The sequence below is a fragment of the Fukomys damarensis genome, unplaced genomic scaffold (assembly GCF_012274545.1).
Source record: "Fukomys damarensis isolate Sample0158 unplaced genomic scaffold, DMR_v1.0_HiC HiC_scaffold_15, whole genome shotgun sequence".
Lineage (NCBI taxonomy): Eukaryota > Metazoa > Chordata > Mammalia > Rodentia > Bathyergidae > Fukomys > Fukomys damarensis.
The window spans coordinates 4,768,657-4,785,690 of NW_022900927.1; the positions used below are offsets into that span (position 1 = coordinate 4,768,657).

General features: G+C 49.2%; 1 protein-coding gene and 1 non-coding gene across 3 annotated transcripts; both read left to right on the forward strand.

Moving 5' to 3' along the window:
- Window positions 1-3,707: 3,707 nt before the first annotated feature.
- On the forward strand, window positions 3,708-3,811 carry LOC117286176. Its single transcript, XR_004517328.1, has one exon. It is a non-coding gene; the product is annotated as a U6 spliceosomal RNA (small nuclear RNA).
- A 3,255-nt stretch (window positions 3,812-7,066) lies between these two features.
- Mcrs1 (microspherule protein 1) lies at window positions 7,067-17,034 on the forward strand. Of its 2 annotated transcripts, none has more exons than XM_010623632.2 (15): window positions 7,067-7,365; window positions 8,488-8,607; window positions 9,100-9,238; window positions 9,621-9,759; window positions 10,355-10,513; window positions 10,667-10,776; window positions 12,004-12,112; window positions 12,348-12,486; window positions 15,071-15,146; window positions 15,414-15,442; window positions 15,543-15,635; window positions 15,808-15,890; window positions 16,028-16,115; window positions 16,381-16,508; window positions 16,619-17,034. In XM_010623632.2, the coding sequence occupies exons 2-15, from the start codon at window positions 8,598-8,600 to the stop codon at window positions 16,703-16,705; spliced, it is 1,389 nt and encodes a 462-aa protein (XP_010621934.1). In that variant the 5' UTR covers window positions 7,067-7,365; window positions 8,488-8,597; the 3' UTR covers window positions 16,706-17,034. The 2 variants fall into 2 exon arrangements, with proteins under 2 accessions (XP_010621934.1, XP_010621935.1); XM_010623633.3 differs by lacking the exon at window positions 7,067-7,365 and adding an exon at window positions 7,568-7,662.

Here is a 17,034-nt window from a genome sequence, read left to right on the forward strand (position 1 = left end):
ACTGCCATGTGAGGCAGCATCTGTAAGAGGCAGGCAGCTATCAGTCAGGATCGCCATGAAGTCAAGAAGGTTCAGGTTTTCTTTCCCATTACATCATTGAGTCCCTGGGTGGGCTCCTGTTGCCTTATTGTCTGGAAGAGGTCCTTTACTGCAGGAGCCACGAGGAGGCAGCAAAGTGCTTGTTTAAAGTCCTCCATAGGTCTACTTAAAAGAGAGGCAGATTACAGAAACAGGGTGGATCTGAGGGAAGCTGGCAGGGTCCATCTGAGAAGGTACAGAGCCCCACAGTGAGGGCAAGTGTGGCAAAGGGAGGATAAGAAGTCAAGGGATTTCTGACCTACCGTTTGGACATCTAGATCTTGCAGACAATTTGTAGTGCCTCAGCCTTGAGCCACTCTTCTCACTTGACCGCCTATACCCAGCAGGGTCTTCAGCTTGGCAGTAGAGATCTATTCTTGCAAATAATTACCTTTGTTTTTTTGAGACACAGACTATGTACTCCATGCTGGCCCTGCACCATGTAGTCCAGAATGGCTTAGAACTTTCCATGATCCTCTTGCCTCAGTCTCACAAGTGCTAGAATTATAGATTTGTGCCACTACACCCAGTTCTATGCAAATAATTCTTTAGGCAGCTGTTTTTTAGGAACGCTGCCAGAAGGGCCTTCTTATAGACTCCCTCAAACATCATGTTGTCTGTCATTCATTCAACAAATTTCTACTAGGCACCTAGCACTAGGCAATGTTCTAGGTGTTAGGAAGACAGTACCAAATAAAAATTATTTTTTAAGGGGCTGGGGATTTAGCTCAGTGGTGCCGCCTGCCTGTCTTGAAAGTGCAAGGTCCGGAGTTCGATCCCCAGAACCAAAAGAAAATTGATTTTTTTAAAAGTTATTCCATGGAACTTACATTCTGTGTGGATGGAAGGACACAAGAAACAAAAATTAGTAAAATACAGTTTGTCAGGTGGTAAAAGGTACTGTGGAGAAACACAGATTTCAGTACAGGCATAAAGCAGAATGTAGAGGTTGCAATATTGCATGGAGGTTACCAAAGACCTGAGTAGACTTTTTTTGAGAGAGGGTCTCACTATGTAGTTAAGGCTGACCTGGAACTCACTATGTAGCCCAGGCTGGTCTCGAACTCACAGTGATTCTCCTGCCTCAGCCTCCCGAGTGCTGGGATTACAGGCATGCACCAGCACGCATGTCAGACCTGAGCAGACTTGAAGAAGGTAAGGAAGCCAGCCTGGGGAGTCTCATACTAGGTGCAGACCCCACCCCCACGAGGGAGTACCGTACGCCTGGCACACAGAAGGACTGGCAAAGTGTCCATTGTGGCTGTTGTGGGTGAGCGAGGGCAGAATGGGAGCAGTGGTGCCAGAACAGCAACTTGGGGGCAGCTCACATCAGGTCGAGGAAGGACTTATTTTGGAGTCTGGACAAAATGGGAACCATTGTTCCAAGTTGAGCAGATGTCACATAATCTGACCTTTGCTCCAGCACAGTGATGAGTACACAAAACATAGGAGGGGCAGCAGGGAGACCAGTTGTAAGCCATTGCAATTCCCATCCCATTTCCTGAAAGCTTAGTCAAGGAGCTCACCACGACAGCTTCTCTGATCTGCCGAGACTCCCCTTCCTGGGGTGTCTCTTGCCCTCTGCTCATGCAGCTCTTCCAGCATCCCATCTTGCCTGTGTTCTGGAGTTTGGATAAGCCTGTCTTTGAGCCCACAAGACCAGAGGCCCAGTCACCTTCATAGCTGTAGCTGCTCCCTCCAACCCTTAGCACTGTGCGCACAGTAAAAACCAAGCAGAATGTCTCTCTGAGGAATAAGTGATCCAACCCCTCTGCAGTGGGCTGCCTTGCTCTTATCTCTGGGGGTGCTCTTGACCAGTCTCGGCAAGCCATATCTCACTGTCTTAAACACTCAGCCCCCAGGATCACACTAATGCGGTCTGGTAGCCATACTTTGCATTCCCTGGGCACAGCTTGTCACTGGCCCGCAAAAGCAGCCTGTCAGAGGCACAAAACACTGTCTGCCAAAGCTACTGGCCTCTCTGGAGGTTCCTGAGAGCAAATAAGTGAGCAATTGTTCATTTATTGACTCCTTTAGCTTTTATTGAGCATCTACTATGGTGCAATGCCCTATACTAAGCAGTGCGGACACACACACACACACACACACACACACACACACAAAAGTAAATGAAATGAATTTCCAATAAACTTACTGCAAACATAGGGTTCTGACTATATGCAAAGCACTAGAATAGCTGCAAAACACAACTATGTTCTTGTACTCCTGAGAACTCACAATCCAACCATCCATCCACTCATTCATTGGCAACTGTTTGCTGAGTGTGCTGTGTTAAGTGCTGGATTTTTTGTGTGTGTGCGCTGGGGATCGAACTCAGGATCTTGTGCTTGCATGGCAGATGGCAGAACCACTGAGCTAAATCCGCAGCCCAGTGCTGGATTTGAGATGACAACACTGGAGCACAATCTCTCTTCCCACTCATGTGGGGACAGAGTAAAATAGTGGGGAGCTGGCATAAAAAGGGGCACAGGGCAATGTTGTGAGACAAGTACAAAGTGAAACGGAGAACAGGAACAGGAGATGGTATTTGCAAGAAGGGCCTGGAAATTCTTCAGGACTTCTTCAAGTGGGATTTCAACAAAATGCCAGAGGGGCAGAACCACCACAGGTGACAGAGTAGCAAATGACTTTACTGTCCCCTGTGATTTATATGAAGATGACTCCTAAATCCCCAATTCCAATCTCCCCCTTAGTCAGAGAACTATGTATGTAAACATCCAACTGAACAGCTCAACTCACTGTCCGCTGGCCTCTCCAATTCAATCCATCCACGTGAAGCTCAGTGTCTTTCCATCTCACCCTCAAGCCTCTGTGCTCTCCTATCTCTCAATGCATAACCACCCACCTCCATCCACTACCAAAGTGTGCAACCAGGGTATCAGTTCTCATTCTCTCTCACGACAGGGTCTCACTATGTAGTTCAGGCTGGCCTTGAACTCACTATGTAGCTCAGGCTGAACTTCAACTCTCAGTGATCCTCCTGCCTCAGCCTCCCAAATGCTGGGATTACAAGCATGCTTCACCATGCCTGGTTTTGGCGCATCTCTTGCATATGTATATGTAATCTACCATCAGCCCTATCAGTCTATTTCTTATGTCTTCTCCTTGGTAACTAATTTAGGCCACTGACTGGTGTTCCTGTCTCTAGTTTTACTTTTGGTAGAGGGACTGAACTCATGACCTTGCTCTCACTTGCAAGGCAGGCATGGTGCCACTGAGCTAAATCCCCAGCTCTAGTTTTACTCTTATAATCAGTGCTCCATACTAGGCCAGAGCAATCCAAAATGCAGACTTTATATCACCTCTATCTACTTAAGAACTCTGGGTTGGATGTGGTTACATGTCTATAATCCCAATACTCGGGGAAGTGGTGACAAGAGGATCACAAATCTAAGCACAGCCTAGGTAGTACAGTGACTTAACAAGACGCTCTCGCTGGGTATGGTGGCTCACGACCATAATCCCAGCACTTGGGAGGCTGAGGCAGGAGGATCACTGTGAGTTCCAGGTCAGACTCAACTATACAGTGAGACCCTGTCTCAAAAAAAACAACAAAAAAAGACACTCAAATAAAAACTACAAAAGGGTTAGAAATACAGCTCAGTGCAGTGCTTGCTTCAGCAGCACATATACTAAAATTGGAATGATAAAGAGATTAGCATGGCCCCTAAGCAAGGATGACAGGCAAATTTGAGAAATACACCTCAGTGCAAAAATCCTGTGCTCCATCCCCAGTGCCACACATACACACAAAACAACTTCCTTAAGGGCACTTTTTTTTTTTCCTGAGGATAAATCATGGCTTATAAAGACTTTTCTGGCAGTTCTTTAACATGGCTGTATGATATCTCATTACATGGATGTACCATAATTTATTTTACTAGTCCTCTAGTGATAGGTGTTTGATTTCTAAACATTTGCTAAAATGTGATAACTTTGTAATAGTTTAATTTGAATGTGTGTGCCTATTGGATTTGAAATTATATGCATTTGTAATTTTGACAAGTATTGGCAATTTACAGTTCCCTCAGCAATATGAGAGGGCTTATTTCCCCACGACCATGCCCAGGGTATACTGTCTATGTATGAATTTTTTGCCACTCTGTAGGTAAAAACTTATATCTAAACATGGTTTCAATTTTCTTGTGACAGTAATTGAGTATTTTTCATAATTCAAGAGCCATTAATCTTTCCTTTTCTGTTAATAAACCCATTTTCTTATTGAATTCTTGTTCTTCACATTGATTTGAAGAGATTTTGTATATATTAAGCAAATTAGTCCCTTTGTCTATGATATGAGTTGAAAATATGGTTTGCCATTAGTCTTTATTTTTGCTCTCAGAGATTATAGATTTTTATGTTGACAGAATTTGTCTTTTTTATATGCTTTGAGAAATGTTGTGCCATTCTGAAACAATACTTTCTCCACTATGACATTGAAAATTTGTGGATTTACTCTTTTACACTTAAACACAATCGACTGATATGGATTTCAGTGTAAGAAGTGAGATACCATGTTATTTTTTTCCAGCTGGCTACACAATTGTCTCAATACTATTTATTGTCCAGTCCATCTTTTTCCTAATGACAGACAATGCTATCTTGATAATATATTAAAATTTTTAAGCCGGGCACGGTGACACACACCTGTAATCACAGCACTCGGGAAGCTGACGCAGGAGGATCGCTGTGAGTTCGAGACCAGCCTGGGCTACATAATGAGTTCCAGGTCAGTCTCAACTACATAGTGAGATCCTGTCTCCAAAAAACAAAAAACAAAACAAAACAAAAATTTTTAATGTCTTAGATCTATTTCTGGACCATTTTGCTCTCCTTTTATTATTTGTTTGTTTGTTTGTTTTGGTACCAGGGATCGAACTCGGGACCTTTCACTTGAGAGGCAGGTGTTGGCACCACTGAGCTAAATCTCTGGCAATTTTGCTCTCCTGATGAAAAACAGTCAGTGTATGTGCTAGTGAACTCTGGATTTTACTATTTTAATTATTGTACCTTTCAATGGTTTACTATCTGAAAAAGCTATTTCCCTCTCAACCTTTTCTCCAAAATGTTATGGCTATTCTTTCTTTTTTTGTTGTTTTTTTCCCCCCAGTATCAGGGATCGAACTTAGGACTTTGTGCTTGCAAGGCAGGCATGGTGCCACTGTGCTAAATCCCCAACCGTGATTATGGCTAGTCTTGATGTACACATTTTCATATGAACTTTACATTCCAGTTGTCTGTTGACATTTTATTAGATTGTGTTAAATGTATATAATAATTTATGGAGACCTGACATCTTTATGATAGTGATTCTTTCTACCTCAGGATAGAAGAAGCCTTTTCATTTGTTCAAGCCTCCTTTCATGTCCTTCAGAAGCATACAGTTTTTTTTTCCCATCCAGTTTATTGGTACAGTTTAGGTATACAATAGTTACATTTACCATTGGGATCTTGTACCTTTACATAACGTGTCTTGGTTGTTATTTTTTCCCCATACCCCTGTCCCCTCTCCACCTCCTCCACCCTATTTACAAAGACTTTGTATCCATGTTTTCTCCTCATATTTTCTTTTCCCTTTTTTTTTTTCCTCATAATTTTTCGTTTCTTTTTCCTTCCCTTCCCTTTTCTTTTCCCTTTCTTTAGTTGTTTGAGACAGGGTCTCGCTGTGTAGTCCAGCCTGACCTTGAACTCATGGCAATCCTCTTGATTCCGCCTCCCAAGTGCTGAGATTACAGTGTGCCACTACACCTGGGACTTCTGTCTCCATCTCCTTCCTCATTTTCTTGATCACCCTGCTCCAGCCAAACTGTCCTCCTTCCTTTTCCTCAAACTCTTTCCTGCTTCAGAGCCAATCTGCCCCTCTGACTGGGTCATTTTACCCTGGCTCACTGCCTCACTGATCCCTTACCAATCATCAAACCTCAGTTTATCACTTTTTTAAAGACCATCCTATCAATTCTCATCTAGTACAGACACCATTTTATCTAAACTACACCATATGTAGCATAACCCACCACACTGTGTACCAAAATATAGTCTTTCATGGGAGATAAAAGGTGTACATACTCACTGTATGTTATACTCAGTAAAGGAGAAGGAAACTTCAAGCAGAGCTACCACACACTGTCTGGATGAAGGGTCAATCTCTCCTTTGACAGGTATCCTTGAATTCTCCAGAATGTCTAGGTGTCTTTTGTTTGAGGTACTGCAGGTTAAACTCAGCACCTGACCGGTGCTAAGGCAGGCACTCTGCCTCTGAGCTACATCCCCACAGCCTGAAGTGCTTACACTTTTGTGTGCCTCAGGGAACCATAAAAGAGAACTTTTTGACAGGATCTTGCTCCGCTCCGTGATTTAGGCTGGCCCTGAACTTGCGGTGATCCTCCTGCCTCAGCCTCCCTAGTGTAGGTCAGGCGTGTGCCACCACGCCGGCTAGAACTACTCTTTTAAAGTACAGCCTTTCTAGCTTTCTCAAGCATCTCTCTCAGCCCCAAACTCCCAACATTTCCAGTTCACTGCTGGCTCGTTTTCCCACCCCAAGATTCTCTCCAGGGCACTCTCTTCTAAAGACGCTTTCATTAGTCTCTCCCGGCGCCCAGGAACTTCGCCCACCAGAACGCGTGCGGCTGGGTTGATGGAACCAGCCGGACACAGCGCCTTCTCCCTGTTTCTACCTTCTCGGAAACGTGTCCCACGATCCTGCATTTGCTCCTTAGACATTCACCTCCCGGGCTAAAGCGAACCCAACATTTTCTTTCGGTCTCGTGTCTAGCACGGGGCCTTGACAGACTCGCTTCTCTAAAACCGTTGTTAGAATCAAACAACGCAGAACTGGTCCTGGGAAACCCCTGGACGCCTCGTATACTTGGTGCGAACTCCCGAAATCCAGTCCACAGCCCCGATCCGTCCGCAGCCCCGGCCCGCCCTCAGTCCCGCCCCTCTCAGTGTTGCCCGCCTCCGTTTCGCCCCAGACTTTGTGTTTCCCTTTAATCACTCCCTCTAGCCGAGTAGTTTTCCCGGAGTCTTTAAGGTAACCTCTGATGTTTCCCAATTGGGAGAGATTTTACTTTCGGCTCTTAGCGAGATAGTCATACCTTCGTGGCCATGGCCACGCCCCTTCACCACGTTTTTTAGAGCGAACCGGAAAAGATTGCCCCGGCCCGAGTTCGTAACCCGGAAATAGATGTACCTCACGGAAGCCGGCTCTGGCCCTGCGGCTGCTGCTGTCGCCGGGGAGAAATTGTTGGAGCTGGCAGCCTAGGAATGGTGAGACCTCACTGTTCGCTTTTGAGGGTTCTGAGTAGAGTTGGAGGTGAAATGTACTTTCCCAGAGAGCCGCCAGGGACCAGCCCCTACAACCCGCCCCGGTAGCGCCCCGAAAATTTGCGCATGCGTGGGTCGAGTCGGGCTAGACTGGCTCGAAGTGTTACGCATGCGCAAAAGTGGTAGCCGAAGGTGGGGTGAGAACGGCCTGAGGGTTGGCCCCCTTTCCAAGCCACCATCTCGAGGGACTTAAACTGAGGCTACAGGAGCATTGAGGTTCCCTTAGTGCTGTTCTTTAAGGTGCAGAGCTAGCTTCATCACCACAGCTACCCTGAGCCCCTGTAAAAAACCTAGTCTTATTCCCCACTTTGGGCGTGCTCTAGAGGGAGAAGGAGGGGCGGAGGGCCGAGAAGGCGGGCACAGGCTTTGCCTCAGCCTGCCTGCGGGCTCCGGCCCCATCGCCCTTTTCGCAGATGTCTAGACCCAGCAGTATCCTATGGAGCAACACGAGCGCACACCTGGGGCCAGGGCCGCAGCGCATCTCTGCGCCTTCGTGGTTAGAGAGGGCGGGGCCCGTGAACGGAGCACCTCTAGCAAGTCCCGCATCTTGAGTTTTCTTGGGGTTAGAATCGTCTCCTCAGTTAATAATCGGTTCCCAGACCTCACTGTTTTAGCCTCACAAGGTATCACCGATTTCATCAAAAGCTGTAAATGAAAGAAAAAAGAAATACTGATTGGTATTCTAGATCCTTCTCCTTTTCTTTGCTGTGGTCTGGGAGAAGGGTGGTGTTGGTGCACTGAGTGGGCGTTTGAAGGAAAAAAGTGAGCCAAGAATCCTTTGTCCGTGCTAATTTATAGTCAAGTGTTCAACCTAACACAAGTAGAATTAGAGGGGTCTGTGAACCTCCCAAAATAGTATGTACTTTTTTTCCGGAGTCTCTAACCTTTGTTGTACTCTTAAAAATATCAGTGACTCACAAGGATACCATTTTATAAACGTAATATTCAGTCTTATGCCTCTTTCCACTCCTGTGTCCCTTAGTTTATGGGACCTGGACCAGTATAAGAAGGTGAGACTGGCCAGTTGAAAACCTGAGTCTCAGAAGGCCTCATTTCTCCTTGCAGAATCTTCTCTCAGCCTCTAAGTCCACCTGGTCAGGATCTTTGGATGAGCCTGTGGGACCCTTCCTCCTAGCCCTGTGGTTTGGAACTAGTGGCTTTGGGACTGTAAGAGGATGGACAAAGGTAGTATGAGTATGGGCCAGCTCCCCAAAGGTTTGGGCACTAACCATCTGCTGATTTCACCCTGTGCCTGACGTGTGTCTTCCATCTTGGCTGGGCATTTTCACCTCCCCCTGGGCTTGCACCACCCATATACCTTTCAGCAGAGCCACAATTGGCTGACTTGCTGTTGAGCTGCTGCTCTTTGGCACGATGCATTTTGGTGTTAGAGGGAGCAGTATGCCTAGGGCCTGGTGTGTTAGTATCTCCAGGCTGACCTGAGCACCGTGTGCTGCATGACATGACCCTTGACACTGGGTGAGCTGCCTGGCGTGGAAATTCTGGTCCAAGTCTGAGCCCAGGTGGGATCTGGATGGCTGAGTAAATGTCATCTTAAAAGAGTCAAGTGTCAAGGAGGAAGGGGAGGGGCCAAAAGGGCTGGCAGGGGAAGGGAGATGAGGAGCCCCACTTGCAGAGGCTCAGGGAAACCCAAGTTCATCATTTCTCTCTTTCTAGATTCTCAGGGACTGCTAGATTCATCCCTGATGGCATCAGGTGCTGCGAGCCGCTCAGAGGATGAGGAGTCCCTGGCAGGGCAGAAGCGAGCCTCCTCCCAGGCCTTGGGCACCATTCCTAAACGGAGAAGCTCCTCCAGGTAGTCAGGGTTTGGAGAGACTGGGGAGAGGAGGAAAGCCTGTGGCAGTAGGTGCTGTATGCCTTCGCCTCTGTTGTAAATGACTGCCTGAGCCTGGGGCCTAAATAAAACCTTGTGCTTTGCTTGTCCCTGACAGTCCCTCCCCATGGCACTTCGAGCAGGGACAAAGATCTTCAGTCTTTCATGTAAAATCTTTGTATGCAGCTGTCGGTCATTTCAGCGGCTGGATCATGGCAGTTCCATGCACTGAGCCAGCTCTGGTAGAAATTGAAAGAGCAGAAGAGTTAACTTCTGCCGAGAGCTCTTTGTTCTTGAGGATGTGAATGTGTGACAGGGCACCAGGGAGGGGCAGAGGTGGCTCACTTGGTAGGACCATCCATAGGTTCATCAAGAGGAAGAAGTTCGATGATGAGCTGGTGGAGAGCAGCCTGGCGAAGTCCTCTACTCGAGCAAAGGGGGCCAGTGGGGTGGAACCTGGGCGCTATTCAGGAAGTGAACCCTCCTCCAGTGAAAAGAAGAAGGTGAGGGACTGCGTGGGGGTGGGGGGCAGCAGTGGCAGTGCCAGATCTTGTGTTTCCCCAGAATCTTTGCCAGCTGCCAAGAGCTCTGCAGAGGAGGCTTGTGAGAGGACCAAGTTGTCCCAGCCCCTATCCTAGATCCCTCTTTCTATCTCTTCCTACTCTTTCTTGCTGCTCCCCCACCACCACTGCATCCTGTATCACATTCAGTGTGGGAGGCATGGAGCAAGCATCTATTCTGGGAGCAGACAGCCTGTTCCAAACATTGCAGGATGTAAAAATAACCCCCAGGTGGCATTGCTCTGGCCCCAGACACTGTACCAGCAAGAGTGTTTTCCTGGTATCCTCCCCACCCACCCTCCATTCTGGGGTTGGGGGTACTACCAGCCAAGAGAAGACCCCATATGGTCAAGGATTATGTAGAAATAATTTGGCGGGGGTGGGTGGGATGGGTATTAGAAAGCTGAATTCCCTGCCTAGCTTCCTACTATCAACTGGGGCTGCAGCTGCCTCACAGTGTGTGAAGCACTAGGCCAAAAGCCCCAACTGTCCTGTTGCCAGCTTTGAGCTCACTCGATCCTGTCCTGTATGTACCCAGGTATCCAAAGCCCCCAGCACTCCTGTGCCTCCCAGCCCCGCCCCCGCCCCCGGACTTACCAAGCGTGTGAAGAAAAGCAAGCAGCCACTTCAGGTGACCAAGGATCTGGGCCGCTGGAAACCTGCAGATGACCTCTTGCTCATCAATGCTGTGTTACAGGTAGTGTGCTTCCACCACAGCATTAGGGGTCCCCTCCTTCCCCAGCCTTCAGTTCCTACCTCCTAAACTAGCCTGGCAGGGCCCTATGGGTGTGGTATGAAAAAGATTCTCCTCAGCACTGAGGCTAGAGCATAACCACCTGGGGCTTTGCAGACCAATGACCTGACGTCGGTCCACCTGGGTGTGAAGTTCAGCTGCCGCTTTACCCTCCGAGAAGTCCAGGAGCGCTGGTACGCTCTGCTGTATGATCCTGTCATTTCCAAGTAAGTGGGGCTGGCTTCAGCAGTGGCTCATGGAGCAGAAGGGCTGGATTGTATCAGGGCACAGAGGAAGAGCCTGAGAGGCAGGGCTTTTGGGTCTTGCATCCTCTGGGATGATCCAGGGACCTGCTGGACTTCATGGACTTCACAGCTTCCTCCTGCTAGTTTGGCCTAATCCCAGAAGCAGGGTGGTCTGAAAGCAGGGCAAAAGCTGGAGGGAAAAGCCCACCTGAGTGCCAAGAACCCCAGTGTCACCTCTATGCATTGTATCTCCCACCCTTTCTACAATGACCTCTCACAGTTTCTGCCTCATAAGAAGGGGGAGTCAGAACAGACCACCACCAAGGCCCCTTCTAGCTTTAACAGCCAGAGTTCCAAATAAACTGCACACGTGCAACACACTTTTCCTCCTCTGCCGCTTAGTTTGGTGTCTTTATTGGTTGGAGCCAGGTATGGTGGTGCGTGCTGTAACCCCAGTATTGGGAGGCTGTGGCAGGAGGATCATCTTGAATTTCAGGCCAGCCTTGGCTATGTAGTGAGGCCAGCCTGAACTACATAGTGAGACGCTAACTCAAAAAATAAAAGTTGATTGGGTGCTGAACACCCATCTTCTACTCCTCCACAGCCCCTGGCAACACTTAGGTGGTAGCCGTGGTGCTGATATACCATGATACGGGCTGGCATCTGCTTGGAAAGAGGTGGTAGTAGGCAGTGCTAGTGAGTGGCAGCTTTAGCCAAGTAAGGAGAAGAGGCTGAAGAGGGAATAAGAGTTGGCCTCAGGATTTGCTTCAGGCTGGGCTTGGAGGGAACGTAGCAGCCTCAGTTTTCTGGGTTGCCTGTTTATTCATTTGGCAAACTCATGAAGCCACGGGTGCTTTTCTCAGCCTTTGGCTTTTCCTTGTTTTGTTTGTTTGTTTGTTTTTGGTACCGGGGATCGAACTCGGGTCCTTTCGCTTGCAAGGCAGGCAGTTGAACCACTGAGCTAAATCTCCGGCTTCCTTGTTTTGTTTATTTTTTGGAGGTTGTTGTTTTGAGACAGGATCTTGCTTTGTGGTTCAGGCTGGTCTTGAGCTCACTGTGGAGCCCCGACTGCCTCTAACTCGTGCCTGTCCTCCTGTCTCAGCCTCCCAAGTACTGGGATTTGGCTTTCCTTTTGAAGGTCTGGCCTACAGGTTCTGGGTCTCAAGTGCTTCAGAACTCCCTTCAGCTCTGCCCTCTGTCTCTCTCCAGGCTGGCCTGCCAGGCCATGAGGCAGCTGCACCCAGAAGCCATTGCAGCCATCCAGAGCAAAGCCCTGTTCAGCAAGGCTGAGGAGCAGCTGCTGAGCAAAGTAGGATCGGTAAGACTATAGGCTGGGTGTAAGGTTAAGGACAGGGTGGGGTACAAGCAGCCCCTGCCCATTGTCTGCCTGTGTGCATATGTAGATCCACCTAGCCAGCCAGCTGAGCCCCCTGGATGACTTACTTCCTTTAGCTCCTGGGGTGGGGGCACTGAACAGGACCCAACAGGAACAGGAGGGAAGGTGGAGGTGAGAGAGAAAACCCAGTCATGCTGAGGATGTTTCTTGCCTCCAGACCAGCCAGCCCACCTTGGAGACCTTCCAGGACTTGCTGCACAGACACCCTGATGCCTTCTACTTGGCCCGCACAGCCAAGTCTCTGCAGGCCCATTGGCAGCTTATGAAGCAGTATTATCTGCTGGAAGACCAGACAGGTAGCATCCAGGAGCTGGTAGAACAAGTGGGTGTGCATGCATGTGTACAGTACTCTGGGCACAATTGCCCTTAAGGGCCCTGTAACTTCTCTGGCCCTCGGTGTCCTGTCTGCCTTACTTTGCAACTACGACTACTTTCAGAGCAGCTGGAGTGGTCTGTGACATCATAAAGGTAGCCAGGCTTGCCAGCATTCATGGTCCAAATAGTCAACTACTACGTCTTGTTTTCTTTTTTGTTTTTTCCTGACATTTTTGTCATTACATAAATAATACATTAGTACATTCTTTGTGGGTAGTATTCAAATAAGAGTAAGGTGTGAGTCTCTACTCACCCCCTTGTTTGTCATCCTAGAGATAATAGGTCTCCCTCTCCCCTCTCCTCCCTCCTCTTTCTTGTTTCACTGTGTCCTTCAGGCTGGCCTTGAACTTACAGTGATCCTGCTGCTTCAGCCTCCTGAGTGCTGTGATTACAGGAGTGCGCCACCACGCCCAGCACTACTTTTTCTAAGCTGTTCTCCTTCCTCTTTCCCTTCTTCTCTCCTCCCTTTCTTTGCCTTCTCTCAGGCCATTTAGAAGTCCCCACTGATTTCACACCCAGTCTGCCCGTCTCTCTGTAAGGTCTAGAATGCTCCCTGCTGCCCCTCTTCCCTCAGATTCTCTCTCCTAGTGACAAGTTCTAGGAACACAATCTGATTCGACAGTAAGAACCCATCAGTGAGCTTTATAATTTAGGTTCCAGATCCATAGTTCATTCATACTTGGCACGCTTCCTGCCTAAAGGTCACTGCCCACTGCCTCCCCTCTCTTTTTTCATTTGTTTCCTTGAGACAGGGTCTCGTTGTGTCGCCCAGATTGGCCTTGAACTCTCAGTGACCCTCCTCTCAGCCTCCTGAGTTCTTGGGTTATAGCAACATGCCACTGTGACCAGCTCTTTCTGAGTTGACTTTTATACTTTCCTGAAAGTTCAGTTTTGTCTGTGCCCTTCACCTCCCAGGATCCTGCAGCTTCTGGGTAGGAAAAGATGCTCCTGCAGAATTGTGGAAGGGTGGTCCCGCCTCCTTTGGTTGTCTAGGTGCAGCCCTCTTTATTCCTGCAGCTGCCAGAATTTTGCTTCTTCCCTAGACTCAGCTGTCACTGCATGCCTGCAGCAGAATCATACTGGATAAAGTTTGTTTTTACTACTAAAGCTAGCTCCTTTGTCACTATTTTGAATGTTATTTTGTTAACTGAAAGTCTTATCTTAAAGATTGTGTTTTTCTTGATTTTTTTTTTTTTTTTTTTTTTTTCCCCAGACAGGGTCTCACTATGTAGTTGAGATTGCCCTGGAACTCACTATGTAGCCCAGGCTGGTCTCAAACTCACAGCGATCCTCCTGCGTCAGCCTCCCGAGCGCTGGGAGTGCTGGGAGTGAGCCATCACGCCCAGCAAGATTGTGTTTTTCTTCAAGAGTCTCTATGTAGGGATTTATTTTTTCTTTGGCTGTTTAGAGCTGGGAGTCCCTGGGAATAGTCTGCGTGGCTTAGCTGTCAAGTCAGCTGCACATTAGCCTGATGGAACTTCAGGCAGCCCTAGTGGTAGGGGCTTGGTGGGGTGATGACCCCCGTGCCATCTCCCCACGCATCCTCACCCAAGGGGCAGGGGATAAGAAGCATTTGTGGTTCCTGCACAGCCCCTCCCTTCCCGAGCTGACAGCTGCTCTGCTACTGTTTGCTACAGAGCACATACCGCAGTCCTGGCCTAAAAGCACATGTTCAAATTTTGGGCGCCTCAGTACCTTTTATAATGTCAGCAGAAAAAAAATTGAAAAACTTGTGCTGGGGATGTAAACCAATGGCAGAGCACTTGCCTAGCATGCAGGAAGTCCTGGGTTCAACCCCAAGTAACCACACAAATTGAAAGACTTTTATGAAACAATGTTTATTCTGACCTTTGTTCTTTAAAAAATGAAGGTAATTTCATGACCCATGAGCAGGTCATGAGCACACTGGTTTAGCTAGGTGTGATGGTGCACACCTGTAATCCCAGCACTGTGGAGGATGAGGCAAGAGGATTCCAAGTTAGAGCCCAGCCTGGCCAACTTAGTGACTTAGAGGGGTGCTATCAAAAAATAAAAAGGGTTCAGGATGTAGCTCAGTGTGAAAGCCCTAGGTTCCAATCCCAGGACTGAAAACAAAACCCTGGCCTGAGTGAGGCACTCCTACCGGCACATCTTTCCTCTGATGTGTGCCTCTCAGCCCTCACAGTGTGGCAGGAGAGGCTGGGAGCGGGTGATGTGCCGGAAGGAGCCGTTTGGATTTGGAATTGGTCCAGGGTCAAATAGCTTAACCCACTCTTCTGTGTCCATTTCCACATCTGTAAATGGATTTGAGTAAGACTAGTGTCTTCCCTTCCTAGTTTAAGACTAACCTCGAGAGCCCTTCACACATCCAGAACCCCAGGCAGAGGTCTGTTTGCATTTCCTCTGCCCTCAGCTGCCTTCCCTCGGGATCCGTCCTTGAGCCTGTCCCCTTAGCTCAGCTGTCTGCTCTGAAGCTTGGGCTCGAGGGGGAGCCTCAGCACTCATCCTCCTCTGTCATTTGTTCAGTGCAGCCGCTGCCCAAGGGGGACCAAGTGCTGAATTTTTCTGACGCAGAGGACCTGATTGATGACAGTAAGCTCAAGTGAGTGGCTGGATCTCCTGTGGTAGAGCATCTAGGCTGCCCAGCCTTCAGGCTCAGGTTGCAACTGCTGTGCTTGGCTTCCCTGCTCTGGGGGCCACTTAGGCTCCTGCCTTACCCTAGTTCCCAACCTAGTCCTGGGGAAGGAGGCTAGGCCACCACTAGTAAACAGCCTTCTGGGCTACAGGGCTAAAGGGGCTAGGGACCCCCTAATGAGCTGTGTGCAGGTGAGCTGAAGTGGACCTGCCGTGTCTTCTCTCTCATCCTTAGGGACATGCGGGATGAGGTCCTGGAGCATGGTAAGTGTGCCCTGGTGGGGACTGTGAGGGACGGAAGCTGCAGGGCCGGTACATGGTGCTGGTGGCCTTGGAGTGTTTCCTTACCACCCCCCTACCCCAGAGCTGACAGTGGCTGACCGGCGCCAGAAGCGAGAGATCCGACAGCTGGAGCAGGAACTGCATAAGTGGCAGGTGCTAGTAGACAGCATCACAGGTGAGGAGGCCAGCGGAGCAGCATCGCTACAGCATCCTCCACCCTACCTAAGCCCTTCGCGCTGCCTGGCTGGGTGCACCGTCCTTTCTCAAGCCCCAGCTCCTTTTGCTCATAGGCCTTGCTTTGGTTCCCTGCCTCCCACTCAGGCCCTCGATATCTCCTCTTACCCCAGGCATGAGTTCTCCGGACTTTGACAACCAGACCCTGGCAGTGCTTCGGGGCCGCATGGTGCGGTACCTCATGCGCTCACGTGAGGTAAGCCAGGCCCTCCCATCCTCACCCACCCTTGGGGTCCTTCCTCTGTCACTGTCCTCTGTCTAGTCCTTGATTTTTCATCTTTCCCTGCCCTGTGCGGACCTCCATGTTCCACTCCTTATGCCCCATTTCCCTAGATCACCCTGGGCAGAGCAACCAAGGATAACCAGATTGATGTGGACCTGTCTCTGGAGGGCCCGGCATGGAAGATCTCCCGGAAGCAAGGTACTGCACTACCCACTCACCCCTGCCACCAGGAGGGAGCAGTGTGCAGATGTCCTCCAGCCTCTTGCTACCCTTTCCAGCCCTGGAAACCCACATGGACCAGCCAAGGCAGGTTGAAGGAACCAGCCTTTCAAGACCTCTAACTTGGGCATCCCAGATGCCATCAGGGCCCTGCCCCCAGGAAACAAAGATGGTACCTGAAGGCTCCTGACTGTCTTCTGACTTTCCTCAACTCCATTATCTCTTTTCCTTTCTGCTTCCATAGGTGTCATCAAACTGAAGAACAATGGTGATTTCTTTATTGCCAATGAGGGCCGACGGCCCATCTACATTGATGGACGGCCTGTGCTGTGTGGCTCCAAATGGCGCCTCAGCAACAATTCTGTGGTGGAGGTGAGCTGGGAAGGAGGTAGAAAGACCAGGATGAGACCAGGCCTGTGGCAAGCTGCTGTGTGGCCCTGGCCCATTCCACCTGTCCTGAGCCACCTTTCTCTTCCACCTAGATTGCCAGCCTGCGATTTGTCTTCCTCATCAACCAGGACCTCATTGCCCTCATCCGGGCAGAGGCTGCCAAGATCATACCACAGTGAGGAGTAGGAGCAGGAACCTGGGCTTTCCCTGGCCTTGGTTTTCACTGTCATTCCAGCCCCCTTGAGTTGGGAACTCAGGCTTCGGGCAAAACCTTTTGCTTACAGTGGGTAGCAGGAGGCCCATCGGCTAGCTCAGATTTGAGACTGAGGGAGGCCGGGACTGGCCATTGGGAAGCCAGGAGAGGCTGGACCCTGGTGTTTCCCTACAGCCAGAGCTCTGCCCCCTCCTTCCTGCAGCCCACTCTTCCTGTCCTCCCCAGAGATACCACTTTCCTGTGTCTCCAGCAAATTAGCTTCAGACTTCAATTGTTTTTTGAGGTTTTTTTGTA

What these genes read in the sequence shown, in the direction of transcription:
- Mcrs1 (XM_010623632.2), top strand. An exon ending in TCTGCTGGAAGACCAGACAG is followed by an intron (nt 12,487 to 15,070) that starts GTAGCATCCAGG and finishes TCATTTGTTCAG; the next exon opens with TGCAGCCGCTGCCCAAGGGG. An exon ending in GCTAGTAGACAGCATCACAG is followed by an intron (nt 15,636 to 15,807) that starts GTGAGGAGGCCA and finishes CTCTTACCCCAG; the next exon opens with GCATGAGTTCTCCGGACTTT.